At 39.8% G+C, this 24,114-nt stretch overlaps 1 protein-coding gene across 2 annotated transcripts in view; it reads left to right on the top strand.

Moving 5' to 3' along the window:
• PLCE1 (phospholipase C epsilon 1) overlaps positions 1–24,114 on the top strand; it is a 314,859-nt gene that overhangs the window by 262,074 nt on the left and 28,671 nt on the right. For both annotated transcript variants that reach the window (XM_060034444.1, XM_060034443.1), the window contains exons 15-23: positions 353–414; positions 783–948; positions 4,249–4,356; positions 5,491–5,607; positions 8,805–8,963; positions 12,789–12,918; positions 17,245–17,366; positions 18,252–18,369; positions 23,117–23,248. In XM_060034444.1, coding sequence (XP_059890427.1) covers positions 353–414; positions 783–948; positions 4,249–4,356; positions 5,491–5,607; positions 8,805–8,963; positions 12,789–12,918; positions 17,245–17,366; positions 18,252–18,369; positions 23,117–23,248 — 1,114 coding nt within the window. The remainder of the gene's footprint in view (positions 1–352; positions 415–782; positions 949–4,248; positions 4,357–5,490; positions 5,608–8,804; positions 8,964–12,788; positions 12,919–17,244; positions 17,367–18,251; positions 18,370–23,116; positions 23,249–24,114) is intronic.

Below are 24,114 nucleotides of genomic sequence, written 5' to 3'. Positions count from 1 at the left end.
TCCATGTGATTCTTGCATTTCACCTCCCACCAACTCTATGGTAGCTGCCGTTATGATCCCCATCTTCACCTGGATAAACCGATATCGTTTGTTTTCATATAAATCAGTCTTATTCTTTTCTCCCACTCTCCTTTTTTCTCTTAAATAAATATGCTTCGTATAATAAACTCACACATAATTAATGTTTTCTTTTAGACTAAAAAACTAGACCTTACCACTGCATAACTAAATTAGTTCAAATATTTGGTTTAGATGTTTCCTGATGAAAACAGAACAGTTTTTAAAAATGATGTGGTGGTTTTTCCCTTTAGTTTCCTTTACTTAAATAACACTCTTTTTGTATCCCTTGCAGAAGTTCGAGCCTAGTGTTAGTATGTGTCATCAGGGCCTAATGTCGTTTGAAGGATTTGCAAGGTAACTTTTAAAAAATCTTTGCCCATCATTTAAGAGCATACATTTTTCAAACAGACTTACAAATGCAGAGAACAAACTAGTGGTTACCAGTGGAGAGAGGGTTTGACAGCGGGGCAAGATAGGGGAAGTGGATTAAGAGATACAAACTACAAGGTGTAAAATAAATATACAAGGAAGTAATGTACAGCACAGGGAATATAGCCATTGTTTTATAATAACTTTATAAAGAGTATAATATATAAAAATACTGAATCAATATGTTGTATACCTGAAACTAATATAATATTGTAAGTCAACTATAGTCCATTTTTTTAAAAAAAGAGTATATACTTTTCCCATGCAATTCTAAGAAACTTTGTTTCCTCTAGGTTTCTGATGGATAAAGATAATTTTGCCTCGAAAAATGATGAGTCGCAGGAGAACATTAAAGAATTGCAATTGCCCCTCTCCTACTATTACATTGAATCTTCACACAATACCTACCTCACAGGCCATCAACTCAAAGGAGAGTCCTCAGTAGAACTCTACAGCCAGGTACTGAGAATTTCACTTGGAATATGGTTTTCATTAAACCTTATTTATGTAACCCCCAAAGTCGCAAAAGCCTGACCCCAGACTCCTTTGAAGAACTTATACACTATTAATTGTGAAATGTGAGGAAGCATGATGTGTGGGAAAACCAGCTATACATACAGTTGTTTTCTTTACTTCTTTTTGTTTCTTCCCCCCGCCCCATCTACACTTAACCTTTATTCTAGGCAAAATTTAAAAAGTAGTTGTTTGAGACTCATAGCTTTTAGATCCTGGTTAGTCTGACCTACCTCTACTAAAATTAGATTTTCCCATGGGAAAACTATCTAATTGCTTCACTAAATGCTAAATAAATCAATATATTGTAGTGGGAAAGCATAGCAGAAAATGCAACTGTCTGTGAAGTTATTCCCAAAATATTGTTTGTTTTGGTTTTCAATTTGTCAGAAAATTAATCTATCCCTATGGCAACCAACAAAAAAAAATTTTACAGACTGCAGGCACTGTCCCTACACGTTTAAATTCATGGGAATATTCTTGAAAACTCAGAAGGGTCTCTGGACTAGAAAAAGCACATCCTTTTGACCTAAACATCCAGCTCTCAATGATCCATATGTCTGTTGCTTCTGTTATATTTTCTGCAACATCCTTGTCTATGCTGCCTGTTTTCTGAACTCCCACAAGGTGAGTTAATTATGGGAGGAGCTAGCTACGTCCAGGTGTGTGTGTGTGTGTATGTGTGTGTGTGTGTGTGTGTTGGGGGGGTCCAACTGTAAAAATTGTACTGTTTACAAAAACCCAGCAGACTTGAGCTTCCTTTATTCTGATAAAGGTCTATATATTCCTCAAAGCATTGGTCAAACTTCTGTCCCAAAGCTTATCTGGTATGGAGTATGTATTTTATTTTATTTTATTATAGAAATCCATTTTTAATTTATTTATTTTACTTTTGGCTGCATTGGGTCTTCGTTGCTGTGCGTTTTGGGTTTTCTCTAGCTGTGTGGAGCGTGGGCTACTCTTCATTGCAGTGCGCAGGCTTCTCATTGTGATGGCTTCTCTTTGTTGAAGAGCACGGGCTCTAGGTGCGCGGGCTCAGTAGTTGTGGCATGTGGGCTCAGCAGCTGCGTCTCACGGGCTCTAGAGTGCAGGCTCAGTAGTTGTGGCGCACGGGCTTAGTTGCTCCGCAGCATGTGGGATCTTCCCGGACCAGGGCTCGAACCCGTGTCCCCTGCATTGGCAGGCAGATTCTTAACCACTGTGCCACCAGGGAAGCCCTGGAGTATGTATTTTAAACTCTAAAATCTAAGGGCTTTTATTATGAAATGAAGATGTGTCCTTAGAGTAGTGATTTTCAAAATAAGAGTTCTGTCAAGGGGCCTCAGCTGCTGACACAGAAGAGCAGACAGTCACTGAAGAGCAGACTGCCACTGAAGATTTGCTCTTTTATGTACTTTATATATTGGCCCTCCATTTGTACCGAGTATTCCAAGGTTAAAAGAAGTTTGAAATCCATTGTTCTAGGGGAAAAGAATGAAGTGTGTGTGTGTGTCTGTGTCTGTGTGTGTCTGTGTGTCTGTGTGTGTATTTATCCCAGGAAAATAAGCAGGGACCATTGTCCTAGCTTTAATTCCTACTGCATATATACATATATATTTGACATCAGGGAGGTTTTTTTTTTTTACTCCTTAACATACACCTCAAGTAGAGATTGTCACAGCCTTTGAATAAGGCACAGAAACCCCTCAAATAGACTCACAGATGTGATTAAACTTAGTATGAAGCTCCCTTTTATTTCATTTCTTACCACTCTCTGCTCTCTCTCAGCTCTCCCAGTTACCTCCCACGATTACTGTATGGGGCAGATGAGAAGTGAGAAAAAGCTCTGTTCTCACCTGGAATTTGCAGCCCTGGTTCTCCTATTCTAGCCACATGTGGAAGCCTTAATGTCATGCAGACATTGATAAGGACCTTTAGTCTTTTCATACTGAAAACCCATCTCATCTGCTGCTGGTCAGTGAACATTCTTCCCAGCGAGGCTCACTACAGAGATGAGGGAGCCTCACGTCCCACCTGTCATATTACACGACAGTTTTCAGCCCAAAGCAACACACCTGTAGATACTCTAGTGCTGACAGACACTGATAGCCTTGGGATTCTTTGCCAAAGAATCAGTTCCCCCTGGGAAGATAGGTCACCTAGGAAAACCGGGTGCTGTATGCTGTGCAATGGGAAGAATCTACCAAGTATCTCATATAAAAACATTAAAATAAGGGGGATTCCACTATCCAAGTTATGTTGCAGCAAGTCTAATGGCCACTAGCCCCCAGTACTGGACTGCTGTCACATGAAAATAGGTGAATTCTTAAATCAGAGAGTTGGCCTATTCACAGATATATCCACCTTTGGTTTTGGTTGACCCTTTCAAAATATGGTCATCTTTAAGATAGTCCACAAATACAGTCTATGGAGGAAGAAGTTGCTCCAAGCAAACGTTACAGAGATGCAACCCAAGCACATATATCAGGAGCTCTGCTTCCAGCTCTAGATCCAGAGAAGCAAATAGGTATCATCTCATCTAATTCACTGGTAGTGTTTCCTGGAGTTCTTTGCTGAGGAGGCTGTGAGATAACACATCAGAGCTTAGGGGGCAAGTATATTATGATTGATTACTGATGACTGCTATGGGTGTGCAGAGGGGACTTTATGGATTATTTGTCATCTCTGCTGTAGAGGCTGTTCTAGGATTAGACAGCAAGGGAAATCCTTGATAACTCCCTGCTTCTACTCTTCTCCCATGCTATATGTTCACAGCAAAGGTATTAGGTGGTGGCAGAATGTGTGTCTAAATAGAGGAGATTTTATCCTGATTGGTTTTATATAAATGTTTGGCCAGTTCACTAAGGAATCAGTGGCCTCATTTCCTCATTAGCACCTGTGTCACCTCCACTGACATCTGCCCAGATAGAGTTATAGCCTGGCTGTCTCATTTCAGGATGCACCATGTGTAGGTCCCTTGAGGGACCAAAGTTGATGGGAAAATTGTCATATGTTTTTGCTATCAAATTTTACCTTCCAATAGTATTCAGCTCTGGTAAGCACTCTTTCTACCTTAATCTATTCTCTCCCTTCCCCACCCCGATAAATTGTGGCCTTCGGCCAACATGTAATATTTCTTTTCAATCTTAGGCCCTTCTGTTTTAGCCTGGAGAGTGAACACTGATATGTGGAAGCCTGTGCTGGGTTTAATTTGAGACTTTATCTCCATTTGCTCATCTGGGGTGGATTCATTCATTGATCCCACAGGTCCTCCTGCAAGGCTGTAGGAGTGTAGAGTTGGACTGCTGGGACGGAGATGATGGGATGCCCATCATTTATCATGGACACACCCTGACAACCAAGATCCCCTTCAAGGTAATGCTTCATAACTTTCTTTAAATCAGATCACAAAGAGTCATTATCTTCATTCGTGATTTAAATGAATGACTCTTCCAAGTTATACCTTAGTTTGGGAGTTCTTATCCTGGGTCTTAAGGCTTCCCCAAATTGTGTGGGATGTACACATGTTCATTTTCCTAGGAGTTGATCTAGAACTCTCCTTAGATTCTCATTTGACCAAAGTTTAGTAACCATTACCTTAAATTAGTTATCATGTAATAATATTGTTGAAATTTTTACATCATAAGATGATATATAAAAGGCAGGGTCTGTTCTCTTGCTGTAGGAATTAAAGGTCATTTCTCCCGGTGTCCTGCTGACAAAGGCCAACATCATGTGTCAGGAGATGATTAAATGACGTTATAAAGTAATGAGAATTGATTCCACCTAGGGAGATTGGCCACCCGGGAAGACTGGTTTCACTGTATTATTATTGCAAGTTCTAAGTAGTTTATTTGTTCATTGTGCAATTACTGTCCTCATTCAGAGGGTCTTTGGCTGTAACATCATTTTTTTCTGAACCGTGGCTGGGCTGGAAGGAATTTTCTTAATTTCTGTCTTGTACGTGAAGATGGTGGCTAAAATGCATTTTCTTTTTAACTCATTTTCCTATTCAGCCCTCTTAAAACTTTTTGTACCCTATATTGAGGGAAGGAGTAGTTGATAACTGTGTTTACATACATGCATAAATATATGTGAATATGTGATACATGTCTTATTGCCCCAAGTAGATTTGATTATAAACTCCTTGAAAGCAGGAAAGTATTTTACGCCTTATCATTTTTGATGCTGTAACTAAAACAGTGTCTTTTACTTATACTCAGTATATATATATAGATATAGATATAGATATATAGATATAGATTTGTTAAATTCAGGATACTGATAGCTGTTCCTCATAGTATGTGAACAATACTCAATATGAATAGTTTAATGTACTTATAGAAAATAGCCTGTTGCTTAACTTGAAAATACATTTGAAAAGATAAAAACCACTTTGGCCAGAGTCTTCTGCATAAGCAGTTTAGACGCTTTCTGTGGCTGTAAATGCCTTGCCTTTTGACACCTTGGGCAGATATCTGAACTCTCATGAGCTGTTTTGGCTCACAGGAAGTGGTTGAAGCCATCGATCGCAGTGCCTTTATCAACTCTGACCTCCCCATCATCATATCTATTGAGAACCACTGTTCATTGCCTCAGCAACGAAAAATGGCAGAAATTTTCAAGGTAAGGTATCAGCTAAATGACGGGATGGTATCTTGGCCTTTGTCTTGTGACTGTTGTTGAGCTTAATTTGGGGCCACTGTGGACCACACCACAGCTGGACCTCAGCTGTGAAGCACGTACAGTTAAGGTCCCTCAGACCTGAGAAATAGGGATGCCCTGGGAGTTTGGGCTCTCTCTTGAGTGGTCCATCTTTTCAGCTGGAGTGATAGAAGCACTGTTCTGTGGTCTCCTGAGCATTTCCAGAAAACCTTCGGAGATAACAAGAGACCAACTTTCCAACACTTTTGGTACCACAAATCAGGGATGCCAGGATGTCACCTGTCAGTTGTATGTGGAAAAGCTGAAAATATCTCAGGGCAAATAAGTCAAATCTTCTTGTGGCCCAACTTCATAGATGGAGATCCAAGGTGGCGAAGAGGTTAGACTGGCCAGAATAGTGCTGTTAACACTCGGCTCTTCCTTATACAAGGGAAATATAATGCAGACAGATTTAAGGGCAAATACGCCATTATACTTCCTCCTTCCTCCACTGGTAGAGGCGTTTATGGGAACATGGCTCTCAGTGGGAGGGAGGGGCATGGCTAGAGGGAAATGTCCCCAAATACTAACGTCAACAAAACTAATTAGCCTTTCATGTTGCCTTTTCTTTGCCATCATTTAGAATAATGGTCTCTAAACTTTTTTGATTGCATACCCCATCAGTAAAATATACCGTGTATTCCTGTTGTGTGTGTATTGACTTATTCATAAATTATATACATATCCTACTTATTAACATATTTTATACATTAATTAAAACATGCAAAAATAGAACATAAAAGAGAGTAACATAGAAAGGATAAAGTAAAGAATAACTTTTAAATACTATTATTTATTAATGATACAAAAACCCTTTTGCTATTATAAAAAAAATTTTAAATAAACTTATTTATTTATTATCTAAATTTTTAGTGGGAGTAATATGATTAAATACACTTCATTATTTTGGAAATTTTTGTGATCACTGACTTGAATGTCTGGTTTTAAGTTTAGTTTATTATTTCAATATTTGGCTTTAACAGCTATAGTAGCTGATAAAAATGCCTTACAAAGATACCTGTATCCAGATGGAAAAGGGGTGTCATTAACTGCACTTGCTAAATCATGGTACTCATTTCTCAATTCCATTAATGAGGCAAAGGTTCTTATTGGAATTTGGCTAGACAATTTATATGTTTCCTGGTATCAATCAGCTTTTCTTACAAACTAATTGAAAAGGTGTTGCCTTTTTTTTTTTTTTTTTTTGCGGTACGCGGGCTTCTCACTGTTGTGGCCTCTCCCGTTGCGGAGCACAGGCTCCGGACGCACAGGCTTAGCGGCCATGGCTCACGGGCCCAGCCGCTCTGCGGCATGTGGGATCTTCCCAGACCGGGACACGAACCCGTGTCCCCTGCATCGGCAGGCGGACTCTCAACCACTGCGCCACCAGGGAAGTCCGAGGTGTTGCCTTTTATATTTTTAACATATGAGTTCAGACTTCAGTAAATCCTTCATTTAGAGGATTTTTTAACCATTAGAAAATCTGCTTCCAGGTAGCCTGAGTGTGCATACATAAGAGTTTTTATGTTAACACACATTGTTTCCTACAACAAAATCACATCACAATAGAAATATTTTTAGACAGCTGTCTTTACTCTTTCCAGAACACAGATTTTATCTAAAGAGCAAATACGTTCAGGCTTCCCTGGTGGCACAGTGGTTAAGAATCTGCCTGCCAATGCAGGGGACACGGGTTCGAGCCCTGGTCTGGGAAGATCCCACATGCTGCAGAGCAACTAAGCACTAAGCCCATGCGCCGCAACTACTGAGACTGTGCTCTAGAGCCCGCGAGCCACAACTGCTGAGCCCGCGTCCCACAACTACTGAAGCCCGTGCGTCTAGAGCCCGTGCTCCGCAACGAGAGAAGCCACCGCAATGAGAAGCCCGCGAACCGCATCGAAGAGTAGCCCCCGCTTGCCGCGACTAGAGAAAGCCCACGCGCAGCAACGAAGACCCAATGCAGCCAAAAATAAATAAATAAAATAAATAAATTTATTTTTTTTAAAAAGCAATTACTTTCTCACTCAGTGTTAAAACGTTACCCTTATCATATAGGAACAGATTAACAGTGATTTTATCATCATCATCATCATCGTCTGGTAACAAAGTACAGCTACCCACTATAAACACAGAAAAAGTCCGAAATTTTAGGATACTTTTTTTTTAAAGAAAATTGTATAACTTAGAATACTCCTTTAATTTACTGCTTTCTCCTTATATAAAATGTGAGCTTCTATATGTTGTAAAAGATTTTCATAATCACTTTTCATCTCATTACAAAATATTTCAAAGAGAAGTCTTTTTGTGAAATTAACCACATGCCGTCACCAAAGCACCCAAACTGTCATCATCTCAATAAGCTGTTAGCAAACAAAGATGTGAGGGACTCACCTCTGCTCCCTCTGCGTCAAGAGATTCCCTCCTCGTCCCTCAGGGACCTTCACGAACAGTGCCTGACATACAGACTGAGGGTGCCATTTTCAGTCTGTACGTTAAGCACTAATAAGCTTCCATTTTGTTCTTTTTTTCATTAAAAAATAACCAGAAATGGAAACTGACATGTTTTCTACCCTCACCCCAAATGGGTCATCCTGTGCCTTCCCCCACCACCCCCCTCCTTGGGGGATACACATTTCCCTTTGAAGACCAGTGCTCAGAAAAGCTTTATGAGAATGCTGTCTGTGGTTCCTTATACTCAGTGGTGACAAATTCTCCCTATTATTTTTCATTTTTGTCCCCACTTCCTACCTACTTCAAGGTTTGTATCCTTGTGACTTCTTACCCATGTCTGGAACAGACCATATTCTACAAATCACAGCCTCTAACTGAATATCTTTTTCTTCTTTAGTACATCAGACCCCAGAGTATTTTTCTAAATAGTTAGAGCTGGGCCCCCCTGGAGAGGGGCCTAGACCCCTCCTCCTGGCCTTCTAACCACTTCCCTTCTTTCCAGTAAGAAACTATTCAGGGCTGGGGGGCAGGGGACACACAGATACAACATCTTTCCTAGTTTCTCTTCCTAGGATTTTTAGAACAATTCAACTGGGCTGAAATATCTAGCTGATGATTCAGGTATAGATAAAGGGCATTGATTACTTGTTTTCCTTTATTGTTTTTAGACTGTGTTTGGAGAAAAACTGGTGGCTAAATTCTTATTTGAGAGTGATTTCTCAGATGATCCAATGCTTCCCTCACCTGACCAACTCAGGAGGAAAGTACTTCTCAAAAATAAGAAGTTAAAAGCCCATCAGACACCGGTGGATATATTAAAGCAAAAGGTACTGTCTTATTAAAGAAGTTATGAGTATGCTGTGTGCCCAGAACAAAGAAATTCATGTCATTCTAACCTTTCAGATGACTGATGGGTAAGCAGTTTTTGAAGATTCAGTTTCCCTGAATGATACATTTGATTTTTGGCTTTCCACTGAATAGACTGATAAATACTCTTCCCACTTACATAAACTTTTGTTTTGAAAAATTGATGTAGAATGTACCTCATTATTTAATTTATTCTGAGCAGGATAATAAGTGACTCTCGTCTCTGGGCCTGGGCTTCACCGCTGTCAATCCCACAGTGGTCGCTATAGTCCGCTTTAAGAAGAGTCCCCTGTCGGGAGAGCACTTGGACATGGGGTTATGACTCCTGAGGTCAGTAGTAGAACCCCAATAGCAGCAGCCCTGTGCTCCCAGCATGGAAGTTGGCACAGTGTATCACTGTGGCATATGGACCCCAAGGCACTTCTGTACCTGCCTCACCCATGGAGATCTAGTCCCCGAGCACCACAGACTTGCCTATATAGGAGGGCCCTCAGCCCAAGGATCTGTGAAAAAGTTCAGGTCCAGGACCACTGAGTCCATATGCCAGGTTGAACTTACTCATCCCACAGACTGACAGCTGCCAAAACTATTTGTCCTATTTAGGAGAGCACTGTTGGCCCTGAAACACCACTTTTGAAAATTACAGCAACCGAGAGTTGCTGCATGAACCTCAGCCCCCCGCAGGACTAGAATGGTGCAGCCCCGGCAGCGTGGACAGTCCAAAGTAAAACTAGGTCACGGCCTAGAGCTTTTAATTTCTCTCTGAGCATCACCTCCAAGCCTCCAGGCCCTACTCCAGCTCTGCTTTAAGTGGTTCCCAGAGAACAGATGGATTCTACGAGCCCAACAGATTTGGAATCTTTGTCCTAAGTCATTGATTAAAAAATGTCAAGTCGAGCTGTACAGCAGAAACCAACACAATATTTTAAATCAACTATACTCCAATAAAATGTTTGTTTTAAATTTCAAGTCAGATTGAGTCGAAAGTCCAGTTTGACCTAGTTGACTAGTCTGTTTGGAACAATCGTCTAATCTTCACTTCCATTAAGAATGTTTGGATATTCTTCCATCTGTGGATATGCTTAGATTTGTGAATCTTAAGACGTGATTTCCAGAAGTCAATGCTCAGGGTCTGACAGCACAAGGACCGTGAAACCATCACCTCTCTTAATTTGAACTTTATACCTCAGTTAACACAACCTAGAACTGTTCTCGCTTTTTAAATTCTTTAACGCCTACCAGGCTCATGTTGAGTTTGTGGAGAGCAAAGAGTTCAGTTATTTTCACAGGACTAAACTTATGCCTAGTCTCCCCATTTTTCCAGGTTTACAATTAATTTTAAATTTTTGTGTAGCAGGAGTCTCACATTTATCTCTGTTAAACTTGCTCTTCTTGGTTTTGGTTTGTTATTATAGCATACAAGGTTCTTTGTGGATTTTGACATCTGTCATCCAATTATTTATTAGCAGTTTTCCAAATTGTGCCTTCACCCAAGTTGCCCTTGAGCCGGACGGCCAAGTGGAGAGCCCTGTGGCCCTTCTTGCAGGACCTCCCTCAAGTTTAGGTGATTATCACTCTTGTCTGGTGCTCTCTTCTCTGAAGCCCAGACTTCTGCAGAATCTGCTTCAACCTCTTTCTTTATAGAATAGAAATTGAGATCTAGGCATTTATGGGACTTTCTCCAAGCCACCCAGTTCATAGTGGCAGAGCCAGGATTCTGATTCAGGTCTTCAGAGAACACCTTGTCAAAGACAACACAGAAGTAGGATACGTTGATAACAATCACTGGGGCATTTTCAAAGACACAGATTCTTAGGTCCCAAATCTGCCCAACTACATCAGGATTTCCATAAGGAAGACTTGGTAATCTGTTTATTTAAAAATAATTCTTATCCTCATTTTTTAACATAACAGCTATTAACACGCATGGAGCTAGTGTTCCATAAAAACGTTGAGCCTGGACAATGCCCAGTTATCTGGAGTAGACTGCATGTAAAAGATTTATCTCGATATCAACATAGCCTACATTGTATCTTCCTTATGTATATATTTTTATTATAAAGGTAATATAACCACATTTCGGAAAGCTTAAAGAAGAATTATTTTAAAACACATAATTCCAAAGCCAAACACAACTTTTATCACAAGGATTCTTAACCTTAGTAATATCCACAGACAGAATTCAGGGGGTCCATGAAATTAGATGAAAAAAATTAAATTTTTTTTTGGCTGCGCCATGCAGCTTACAGGATCTTAGTTCCCCAACCAGGGATTGAACCCGTGCTCCCTGCAGTGGAAGCACAGAGTCCTAACCACTGGACCAATAGGGAATTCCTGAAAAAAAATTACATCTTCATTTTCACTAACCTCTAGCTGAAAGTTAGCCTTTCCTCTGATTATAAATGTAGGGAACAAACCACAGTAAAGTTGGCAGCATCTATGTCTCTGTCACCAGTAGAAATCACAGATGTTTCATATTATATCACAGTTGTTGCTAATATCTTCAAGAATTATTTATGCTCGTCACTATTTCAGAAACGTTACTTGACCTACCATTATATATTTTTTACTATGTTAATAAATAAACATATATTCCTAGAGCACAAATTTTTTTAAGATTTAATAACTGTATCAACATTCTTTTTTTCCTTTGTAATCTTATGTATTTTGTTCTATGCATTTAAAATATCATTCTGAGAAGGGACCTTACCTCACCAGACTGCCTAAGGGGCCTGTGCCATAAAAACAGGTCAAGAATCCCTACCGTATTAACATTTAACAGCTAGCCTTTTACGCACATCATTTTATATAATTATAATCATTATATGTAGACAGAAAGATAGTTATTGAACAAAAGATATAGAATTATATATATATGCATAGATACGTGTATACATGTATATGCTTACATGTCTAAATATTATTTATATCTATACACACACACAAAATTCTGTATCCTTTGTTCAATAAATACATACCACAATTATTTGTCAAGTCTTATTCTCTCAAGCAGATACACCATAGTTTACTGACGTCATTCCTCTATTGTTGGACTTTTAGGTTGCTTCCTGTTTTTAATTCACGCAAGTAACTTTGCCTATATTTTGGACTATTTCCTTATGCTAGGCTCCCAGATTTATATTTATTCTTGTGTCCTGTGATATTCCTTCACAGTAATTCTAGTCAAATGTAGAAGCACATGACCTCCCCGATAGCACACATCAATTTTCCAGAAATCTCTAGGCCTATTTTGTTAATCTGACTGATGGTTCAAATAAAGATCTGTTGAAAAAACTTTATTTAAACCAACTATTCTTTTAGTCTCATCCATAGGGATTCTAACATTTTTCTCAAGGTCAAAGAAAGGCCTTTAGATAGTATTTTAAGAAGGGGAAAAAAAACGGTTTCTTAGCAGAGATTTACTTTTCCAAAATGGATGGGCTGATTTGCTTCTTCATTTGGGATTGATGGTGGTTCTCTGAAGCATCCAGGTTTCTCCTGGTGGGGTTGTCCTAGGAAACCTGGATGGCTGGGCACCACACACGGATTCCTTGTGATTGTTTCCTAAAAGCTCCTGGCTTCCTCCTGTAGGGACGTTAACATTCACTTAAGTATTGACGTTGTGCTTTAAGTGACTGTAGAGTTTTGGGGCTTTTCTCAAATAATCAAAATTAGGTTAAGCCACTTTTTATGACTGTGGTAAGCCTTAGGTGGTCATTTGGTAAGCTATAAATGAAAGTTTAGTAGCTGGGCATCTGCAGTCTTTAATTGTTGATATGTTACAGGCTCATCAGCTAGCATCCATGCAAGCTCAGGCTTATAATGGTGGCAGTGCCAACCCTCCACCTGCTAATAACGAAGAAGAGGAAGATGAAGAGGACGAATATGATTATGACTATGAATCCCTCTCTGACGGTAAGAAAGCCAACCCTATGCTATACGCAGGGAAGTGCCTGGAAGATTTTTCTACTGGGGTTTTTGGGTGTCTTTTTTTTCTTAGCAATAGACTTAGCAATAAGTCTATTGCTCCATAGACCAACAATACCGATTGTTGTAATATTATCTAAGAGTTTCTGGAACCCTGCTGCTTAGTAAGCAGGACCAAGCAAGGAAAGGGATTCTGTCAGCCACTACGGACACCACTCAAGGAAAGAATAGGAGGGTGTGGGAAGCAATCCAGGGGTTGTTCCTAAATTGGTTTCTAGAGGAAGAGGTGGAATTACTGCAAAGAGACCCCGTTCCCACCCTTTCAGCAGCTGGTGTAGTGGATGCTCTTGGCAGGAATTGTAGACGAGGGCTGACTCTTTTCTCTCCCCTGCACCACCTGCAGGGGGCAGCATCGCGTTCCTGTGCTCTCTGCTGCTCCCCTTCACTCCCCGCCCCCCTTCCCTTGTTCTCACATTACTAAGCCAACCAGACATTTCCTTCTGACCCCACCAAAAAGATAGGTGATGGCTAATGGTGCAATACAAAAAAGTCACATGAATGATGTTACTTACCTATTAAAGGTGAAGGATTCTTCTTAGGAGATAATTAGGTTTCAGTTGTGTTTCATTTGCACTAAATTAGTGTCATTTGCTAGAGATTGCAAAATGCTTTCTCAGGTATCACTGCTGATGGTAGACTGTTTAATTTTGGCAACTTCTGAAAGACAAATATTCAGTAATGAAAAGATACCAAAGTTCCTGTTTATTTAAACGTTATAAATGTAGACTATATTACTTCTCTGTAGGATATTGTCTTGTTAATATGCAGATATGCCCAGACCAGCAACCGTTTACCACTTGCATTAAGAGAATCAAGCTACACTCCTTCAAATATCTGCTTCTCACGAGCACGATTGTCTCCTGGTCGTGTTTGGTTTTGTGAGCCTCCATCATAGCCAGCAGCTACAGGCCAACCTCTTTCTGCCCCCAAATACAATACTAGTCTCTGTCCATGTAATATTTGTCCTTAGTAATTGTTGATTGCTTCATATAATCAACTAAGCCAATGTACCCGACCTGAAGTCCCATCAGATAACACGAGGGCATATTCTCTAATGGGGAGGATGAAAGTGGGAGAAAATGGGAAAGAGTCAAGGTCATTTCTTGTATCCTATTCCTCAGAAGTCGTGGGAGTATGAATCTTTTTATATTGACTTATTCCTCCCCGTGGATCTCTACCACAGTCATGGTAATGTTGTTTCATAGAACAAATTTATTTGATAAGAAATGAAAACCACATTGAAGAAATCAACCAAATCCAGATGTTATCTGCCCCTGTGAGAAGTTAGTGCTCTGGAAGATAAATTCACTCTCTATCATAAAATACTTCTGTGTTTTTTTCTGTACTTTTGAAAACAGGAAAGAAAAGACTTTTCTTAATTATTAGTAATAGTAGTATAGGAAGTTTTGATATGCAGATAACAAAATACATAGGGAAGGTGGGGGAAGGAGCTTTCTGATTTATTTTCAGTTAGGAGGGTAAAATTTAAACCCTACCCCACTGAATCTCTAGGACAGTTGCACGCTTTTTAAAAACCCACATGTGCTGGGGTGGGGTATACATGGAAAGCACCCTCAGGTTCTGCTCCAATAGACTGTGAGACCTTGGGTCAACGTCTTTTCACCACTCTAGACTTTAGGCCCCTCAGAGGCATAATGGGAAGATTTTGTTACAGGTTGTCAGATGTTCTCCCTTCTAACACTAACATCTATGATCTATGACAGTTAATTCCAATACCACCACATGATAATTTCCCATTTCATTAAAAGAGTCCTTTGACTGGCGGATTCCCAAATAGGCCTTGTAGTTGATTATGCCGGGACTTATTTAAGCTTACCCTATTAAGGCTTCCTGATGCTACTGTTAAATGCCAGACAGTCTTGCACTTTCGGTCATGGTTTGTGGTGCCGAGCTCATCCCTGCCTCCTTCCCTCAACCTTACTTTCTCTGGCTGAGATGAGAAGAAAACAGAAACCTGCTTGCTAAGGGTAGGACCATTCCCAGCTTCTTAGCAGGACTCCAAACGTTTCTAAGCTTCTTGTAATGATGGATCCCTTTGAGGATGAGATGGAAGCTGTGACCAGTCCCCTCAGAGAAATAAACATGGTCTCAAATTTCTACATAAAATTGCAAGAGTTTTCACAGGCCTTCTGAGCCCCTCGCAGGTACCTCAGGCTAGAAACCCGTCTCTAAAGTCTGGGTGGCCCAGTTTATCTCTGTGACAGCTCTAGTCCTCAGTTTTCACATATATAAAATGAGCAAATTCGTCTAAAACCTCTTTTGGCTATAAAAATGTGATAGTTCTGGGCTTCCCTGCTGGCGCAGTGGTTAAGAATCCACCTGCCAATGCAGGGGACATGGGTTCGAGCCCTGGTCCGGGAAGACCCCACATGCTGCAGAGCAACTTAAGCCTGTGCTCCACAACTACTGAGCCTGCGCTCTAGAGCCCGCGAGCCACAACTACTGAAGCCTGCATGCCACAACTACTGAAACCTGCACGCCTAGAGCCCGTACTCTGCAACAAGAGAAGCCACCGCAATGAGAAGCCTGTGCACCACAACGAAGAGTAGCCCCTGCTCGCCACAACCAGAGAAAGCCCACACACAGCAAAGAAGACCCAACACAGCCAAAAATAAATAAAATAAAATACATTAATTTAAAAAAAGAACGCTTTAAAAGAAAAAATGTGATAGTTCCTAGGCACAAAATTACTTCCAGAAAATCTAAAGGAAGTTGCAAATGAGGCTCAAGTATTTCAAGAACTGCTTCTCTGCCTTTTGGCCACTAAGTTCTTGATGAATATTTATTCAATTAAATTTTATTAAATAAACATCAGTTAATTTTTTCCCAACCTTGCTGTTTATCTTGACTAGCTTTGAACATGCACTAGAGTAGAGATTTGAATTTCCAACTTCATATAGACATTCTATGACTTCGTATATATGAAGTCTAATGACTGCATGATTCTAACAAATTAATCAATTTATATCCATTTGACATAAAGTATTTTGGGGAGTATTAGGACAATCAGTAGCTGAAAATACGCAATGTGAATGTGGCAGCGTGATTAACATTAACAATGTTTGCACTTCTTTTATTGCTAGCCTTTGCATCCCTTAATAGTCAAAATATTACATCGATGGAAGATTTCTTATTTCATTTACCTTGTAATCTAAGCTGTTGTTATTCATGCTTTGCTTCATACCTTAGTTTAATTTATCTGGCTTTTTGCCTTTATTTTCCTTACTTTTATCCCCTTTCTGATTCTGTTTTTCTGTAGCAGATGTCCTTACTGCTTCTCCTGTTCCTAACAGTCAGGAAGGTAAAGCCACTTGAACCTGACCTTGTAACTGCATGAATGTCGGCATTCTGTTTCCATTTGCTTAGGCCTGATTAGCATGAAGTTGTGACCCTCATAAGAATAAAAATGTAATTAAATGATTGATCTCGTTTATTTCTTGGCAGCCTGCATGGCCCTGATTTGGTATAAGGATATTTTGGTCTAAGCATTTGTGATCTGATGAGATAGTAAAATCATGGGTGAGAAATGAGCTTTCTTGTTTTTCGTTTTTCCTTTTAAAAGAACATAATCATGTTATATCTCTAACACCTTTAAAATCACTTTGAATAGTAATACCAAAACAAGAGCAAAGTATAAGATTATCTGTCATACTTTGGAAATTTTTAGATATATTTTAATTCCTATCCTTAAGATTTTCCCTTAATAAATTGATAGGCAGTTATGAAAAAATTACTTTCCAATTAAGCATAATTGTGAAAACTACATTGCAAATAAGTGTCTTTTTCCCTCCGGTTTTGACATTTCTAGAGGTAAAAAAAGCTAATAGCTTCATTTTAAAGTGAGAGTGATTAAATCATGCCTGCACCATCTAGAAGTGCTTCAACCACTAAATCCTTCCCAGACTTGTGTGCTGAGAGCTTCTTGACAGGGTATCTTCCATAATGTTTGCACAGTTCCAACCATCTGTATGAAAATGAGCTTTCTCATTTAGATTACGTCTATATGGTACCAAAACTACCGGTAAATTAGTCTATTCAATCAAAAATAAATGTATCATTTAACAAATTTTTAAAATTATACTTCAAGCCATCATTTTGGTAACATGTAGCCAGTGCCTCAGTCTTACATTACAGATAAGCACAAGTACCTGGATATCCTTGCAATGATGTAGCCATAGCCCTTAAGTGAAGCATTCAGTTCTTGTTTGCTGAAGCCTGCCAACTCATTTTCAGACAACATTCTAGAAGACAGACCTGAAAATAAAACATGTAATGACAAACTTCAGTTTGAGTATAATGAAGAAATCCCCAAGAGGATAAAGAAAGCAGATAACTCTGCTTGCAACAAAGGAAAGGTGGGTGAATGGTTTCTGTTAAATTACACTTGGACCGTCAGTTTCAGATAGGATTTCACTCCCTCCCTATCCTCTCCCTTCACCTCTCCGCTCACTTTCCCTTAGACACCAAAGTCCACATGGTGATGATATGGGACCCCCATCTGCAATTTATAGAAGGTTGGTCATCGATTCGTCCAGCCAATACCTACTGAAGGTGTAGTGTGTGGCAGGCACTGAGATAGCGCAGGAGGTGATTTGGCCATGGAGACAAACATGTAAACAGTGCTTGTAGATAAGTACAAAGAACAGTGATTACACAGTGTAATCAGAGCATGATGATGTTGAGAAGCAGACAGAAACAGGGCATTCAGACCAGGAGGCTGGTACATTCAAGGAATTGCTAGAAGTTTTAAAGGTGTTTGGGATGACCAGGAAGATAAACAGGGCTGATTGGGAAGTGTTAACAGAGGAAGGACAACAAGAATAGAAAGAAAAATGAGATACCCGGACCCAACCCTCAAGTGCCTCACAGTGTATAGACTCTGAGCAGATCTATAGACATAGTTACAGTGACATTGTTGGACAACAAAATAATAAAATACGCCAAAAATTTGAGCCACAGAAGATACATACTCCACTATCTGTTCGTTCAACAACTATGCGTTGAATGTTCCACATTTAATAAGACGCTGGACTGTACTCTGAGGGAAGATGAAGATGAGTTAGACTCAGCCCTTGCTCTCAGAAAGCTTTTCTCTAGGGAAGGTGTTAGGACATGTATATGGATAAGATAGAGCAAGTGAAGCACAGTGATGACAGGAGAAAGGAACAAAGAGCTTTAGGGATTCCAAGGTGAGTGGCATATACCTTCCCTGTAAACCAGTATCATTTTTCCCTTGTTAGGTTTATGACATGGAACTGGGAGAAGAATTTTATCTTCCTCAGAATAAAAAGGAAAGCAGACAGATTGCACCAGAGCTTTCTGACCTTGTCATCTATTGCCAAGCAGTAAAGTTTCCAGGTAAGAATAGACAGTATCAAATGAACTTATTTACAAACAGAAACAGACTCACTGACTTAGAGAATGAACTGGTGGTTGCCGGGAGTCGGGTGGGGGGAATAGTTAGGGAGTTTAGGATTTACATCTACACACTGTATTTAAAATGAATAACCAGCAGGGACCTAATGTATAGCATAAGGAACTCTGCTCAATATTATGTAACAACTTAAATGGAAAAATAATTTGGAAAAGAATAGATACATGTGTATGTATAACTGAATCACTTTGCTGTACACCTGAAACTAACACAATGTTGTTAATCAAGTACTCCAATATAAAATAAAAGTTAAAAAAAAAAGAATAGACAGTATATAACTGATTCACTCTGTTATAAAGCAGAAACTAACACACCATTGTAAAGCAATTATACCCCAATAAAGATGTTAAAAAAAAAAAGAATAGACAGTATCATTTATAGCATTTAAAGATACCAAAAGATTAAAATATGCTATTTATTTAATTGGGCATCATGAATGCTCTCCAAATAACTAAATTGTGTTGCTGAAATCATTGTTACAGTATCTAATAAATATTTATTATTATTATTTGCTTTGATGCTGATGAGGAGAATACCATAAAATGTTCATTTTTCAGATCATATCATGTCTCTCCATTATAGTTAATAATAATAATATTTGTAACATCTAATAGCTAAAATTTATTAAGCACTTAATACCAGGATTTATGCTACGTATTTTATGTACATCGTCTTAAATGACTCCATAATAATTCTATGAGTAGGTGGATTTATCTCCATTTCTAAATAACAGTCTGAGAGAGATGAAATAATTGGCCCAAGGTTTCAGAGCATATCAGTTAAGACTCTTTTGTTTGAAAGTGGCAGAAGTTACTTAAGCAAAGAAGAAATTTATTGGCTTATGTGTTGAAAAGTGAAGGGATATATGAGTTTCAGGTACAGCTTGGTCCAGGGCTTTCTGTCTCCATATTTCTCACTCTGCTGCTACTATGTTGGCTCTTTTCCCTTTGCGGTTGCAAGGCAGCTGCAGCAGGCTAACACTGCATACTTCTAGATTCAGCTTCAGTATGAGTCTCTTCCAGAACTTTCAGCAGCAGTTTCATGGTTTTCACTGGATCCTTTGCCCATCCCTGAACCAGTCACTGTGGCCAAGGACATGCAGTGCTCTGGCTGTCTAGGGCTTAGTCACGTGCCCCATCCCTGAGCTGGGTAGTGAGTCTCCACCCAAACTGCAAAGATCAAGGACAAAGTTTCAGTGGAGAGGTTTCCCCAGTTGGCCATTTTTAGAAGTACAAGCGAACTTAAGCTGATAAACCACTGCCCCCCCAAAAATATGCACTTCAGTTAATAAGTGGTAGGACTATGATTCTGAAGCCTGTCTATCTCCAAAGTTCTGCCTTTAACCCTAGCACTACCCTGCCTCTCTTGTTAGGGTGTGCTGTCAATGAGCTCATCCAGATGGGGCAGCAGGAGGTGGAGGGCAAACAGGAAAGTCCATAAATATATAGAAGTCAGAAAAATTCATCTCCTTCTATTAAGAAGGATTCCCTTGTACAAGATTTCTGAGGACAGGAGAGCAGCTGGAATTGGGGGATCCGTCTAAATGTTAGTAAGCAGCATATATGAACTTGGTCTAGAGAGGGAAGTTAAAATACCAACCCTCATTTTTTTTTTTTTTTTTTTTTCGGTACGCGGGCCTCTCACCGTTGTGGTCTCTCCCGTTGCGGAGCACAGGCTCCGGACGCACAGGCTCAGCGGCCATGGCCCACGGGCCCAGCCGCTCCGCGGCACACGGAATCCTCCCGGACCGGGGCACGAACCCGTGTCCCCTGAATTGGCAGGCGGACTCTCAACCACTGTGCCACCAGGGAAGCCCCCAACCCTCATTTTTTTTAAGATGGTCTAGACGCGGATCCTGGCTTCCAGAGACTTCTCTTAAGCCCTAGTTCTCACACTCTGCCCTGCAAATGGGACAGAGGTCCTGGACGATTGGAAAACTAGGTAACGAGTGGTCTGTTCACACACCAGAAGGGGAAAAAAATCGTAGATGAAGCTTTCTCAATTTTAAGTTTTCTCCCATAAATTGTTCTTAAACTTCTGGTAGCTGCTACTGCTTATCTACTAGCAAATTCTGTTGAGGAGGATGAGAATAAATAAGTAGCAAGCAAAGATTTCCAAGAAATGCAAGACCTTAGCTATGTAGGTTTAGTTTCACAGATCCTGACTTTCTGTCTCATAAGTACAGTATGACCTTATCTGCAGCTGGTGAAATTGTTCTTATCACGGGGTAAAATCCTTTCACTGTCAAAGAGCCTCATGGCCTGCATGTCCTTCATCACAGGAACAGATGGGAAGACCACTCCATCCAAGAACGATACTCACTGCATCTCTTGTTCTTTATAAATTCAGCTGCCACTGCACCCAAACCATTCCTCTGGCTTTGTCTTTTCCTCTCAAGCACTGAGTAAACAAAGAGCACAAATTCCAAGAGATATTTGAAGTCACTATGAGAGATACAGTTTCTGTACGGGTAGAGAATTGTGGAAGGGTCAAAAAGTCATTTGGTCTAGCTTTTGACTTGAGACACAGGCGAAGCATGGGGTTATTTGACTTATTTTTAAAATTCCAAGTATGCTGTTTTTTTAAAGTGTTTATATAACACACATTCTTTATAGGTATACTATATTCTAATATATGTTTTTAGTAATTGAAGTTTCTTACATTTTTCTTTCCCCAAATTTATTTTCTTTCTCAAAATGACTAAATTATATTGCCAGGATCGTTGTCGTAATACCTTCTAAATATTTATTGTCATTATGATTAGTTTTGATGCTCAGGAGGAAAATACCATAATGTGTTCATTTTCTTGAGCCATAACTTAATAAATTATATTAATTACAATAATAAAAAATGTTCATTTTGCTACACTGTTGATTTTAATTTTGCTACGTTATCAATTTCAATGCATCTCACCTTTCACCATCCCAAGTCCCTTCCAAGGAGCCACAAGCAAAAAACTCTTCCGAGCAGTGAGGCATCATGAAGATCATGGGTATGACCTTCCCCAGAAGTAAAGTAACTTCCCCAAGATCACAGACCTGCTTCAGTGGCAGGGCTCCACTACTCAGTGAGCTTGGCCAGGACAGTTCTATAACTTCTCTGCACTTCGGTTTCCCTACCTGCGAAAGAGGCATAACATTGCTAACTTGCAGGGTTATTGTAAAAAGTAGCGATAAGGTATGCAACGTGACTAGCACACTATCTGGAAAATAGTTGGCTCTCTCGAAATGGCTGTTGTCATTTTCATTGGTGAACAGACCAGCAGGGGAGATGAAGGTTCTTTGTTGCTCCTTCGATTACTTCTCTGTGCCTCTCCAGATTCCTTCCCCTTTCTTTATCACCCAGCCCTTGTTTCCTTGCGTGCTCACCCCACCCCAGAGAACGCCCAGGCTCCTCACAGGAGGGCCCACATACCCCTGGAGGATGTCAACATGTGCTGGGGTGTGTGCAAAAACCCCAGAAAGAACATGGCCCCTCACTCTGACCCCTCATCTCTTTTACTCGGGAGAAAATCCATTGTTAGATCATTGTGCAGAGGGCAAAATTCACATAAAGTTTTAAGATAAAGCATAAGAATTCACTGTTCCAAGTTTGTGCATCTTTGCAGTTTTGGATACTTCAGAGGAAAAAAAAATGTAGAAACCCCACAGCTGCTGTGTACTGAGCAATTTCTCTGAACAGGACACTCTATTAAGTATGCAGATATACATTATCTCATTTAATCCTAACCATGACCCTTTTGGAGATGAAGAAGAAGTGATCAGAGAGGTTAAGTAATTTGTGTGAGGTCACATCGCAGGGAACAGGGTTTAAACACTAGAGTCTACACGCTTATTAAACACTACTTTATCCTGTCTTCTCTGATGATGTTCTTGGAAGATAAATTTTCATCTCAAAGTGGCCCCTCTGAATGCTGCTTCAGTTAAAGGAAATACTCCCTAATGGTACAATTGTAGACAGTGAGAATGGTTTGGAGGCACTGGTGACTTTAAATTACACTTCCTGCCCTGGAGCCAGGTCTGCATGGTGTGCATTCATTTCCTCATTCAGCAAATATCTGTGAAGTTCCCGCTGCGCCGGGCACTGTGACAGGCAGGAAGGATTCAGGGAGTGGTTGGACCAGAAGAGAGAAAGAGAAGCCATGAAACATGATTACCATCATAATCTGTTTCCCATTCAATCCTCAGATTAACCCTGTGAGTGAGTTCCTATCATTGCACCCATTTTGTAGATAAGAAAACTGAGGAATCAAGAAGGCAGATGTTAAGTCAAAGCTCATTCAGGAAGGAATTGATCCTAGACAATTATGACGCTACCGCTCAGGCTCTTGGCCATTCTTTCATCTCTCCATACTGCGTGGTTAGGTTCTGGAGCCCTTTCTTTTCACGCAATTTTTCGAAATCTTTCTGGTGTACAATCAGATGGGTGTGAGTGTGATCTGTGGTTGTCCTGTAATAATCATGCAGGCCTTGTCACATTTGCCAACAGATAAAAACTTTGCTATCATTGCCTGCAATGCTATCATTAACGGTGCTAAAAATGCTAGCAGGTCTTCTGTACTGGGTTACAAGGGAATAGTAGGACTTCAAAATAAACATTAACAGGGATGGAAAATGTTGAGTTCCCTTGCTTGTAGTTTTTGGCTTATTTATCTTCATTTTATGGGAACAGGCCTGTCAACTCTAAATGCATCTGGCTCTAGCAGAGGAAAAGAAAGGAAAAGCAGGAAGTCCATTTTTGGCAACAATCCGGGCAGAATGAGCCCCGGGGAGACAGCATCACTTAACAAAACATCTGGAAAAAGTAAAGTCACCTTCTAACAGTATCTTTGCTTGAATCTGCCTGCTGGAGGATTCCAGTATTTCACTAAGCACTTTGCTGGAACTTTTTAAATCTTTTTTTATTTTCATGAATGTTCATGTTATCTAAGTGTGGTATAAATATTTTTTTAATTACAAAATTACCCTCTTCCTAAAAAATAGCATTTCACTGAAGGTGTTCTAACACTGTTTGCCTCAAAAATAAAAATTGGAGCCACCTTGGAACCTTCTAGGGGTTCTTGGAACTGCACTCTTCACCATTATAACTCCAGAAGATATATCCATTTTATCTCTAATTACTTTTTATTGTCAAAGTAATAAATTCTCATAGTTAAAAAACTCAAACAATACAGAGGATTATTAAAGTTTCTTTCCACTCACAATGTCCCAGTTCTGTTCCCCAGAGGTAACCACTGTTAAGTTTATTGTGTTTAGTTCAAGAAAAATGAGATCCTTTTTAAGATAATCCAAATGGGACATAACTGAACATAACTTGTATAACTTTTATACTTGCAATAACTTTCCATATAGCTTTCTGTACATACAATCTACCTTCTCCTTACTGCCCCTGTGGTATTCCAGTGTGTGGATATGCATTTATTTAACCACTTCCTCACTGGTGGAACTTTTGGGTTGCTTCCCGGGTTTTTTGTTGCTTTTTTTTTTTTTCTTGCTATAAAAAACACTGCTAGATTGAACACCCTTATACATATACTGTTGTGTATTTATGCAGATATATCCACAGGACAGATGAGGTACTGAGGCAAAGGACTTTCAGGCTTTTAATTTAAAATGGTGTTGCGGCACTCACTTTACCTATCCCTTTTTGGGGGAAGGTCTAACTGGCTT

The sequence above is a fragment of the Delphinus delphis genome, chromosome 16, assembly GCF_949987515.2.
Source record: "Delphinus delphis chromosome 16, mDelDel1.2, whole genome shotgun sequence".
Classification (NCBI taxonomy): domain Eukaryota; kingdom Metazoa; phylum Chordata; class Mammalia; order Artiodactyla; family Delphinidae; genus Delphinus; species Delphinus delphis.
Note: the sequence above shows the minus strand (reverse complement) of the source record. Positions and strands in the feature narration are given on the sequence as shown.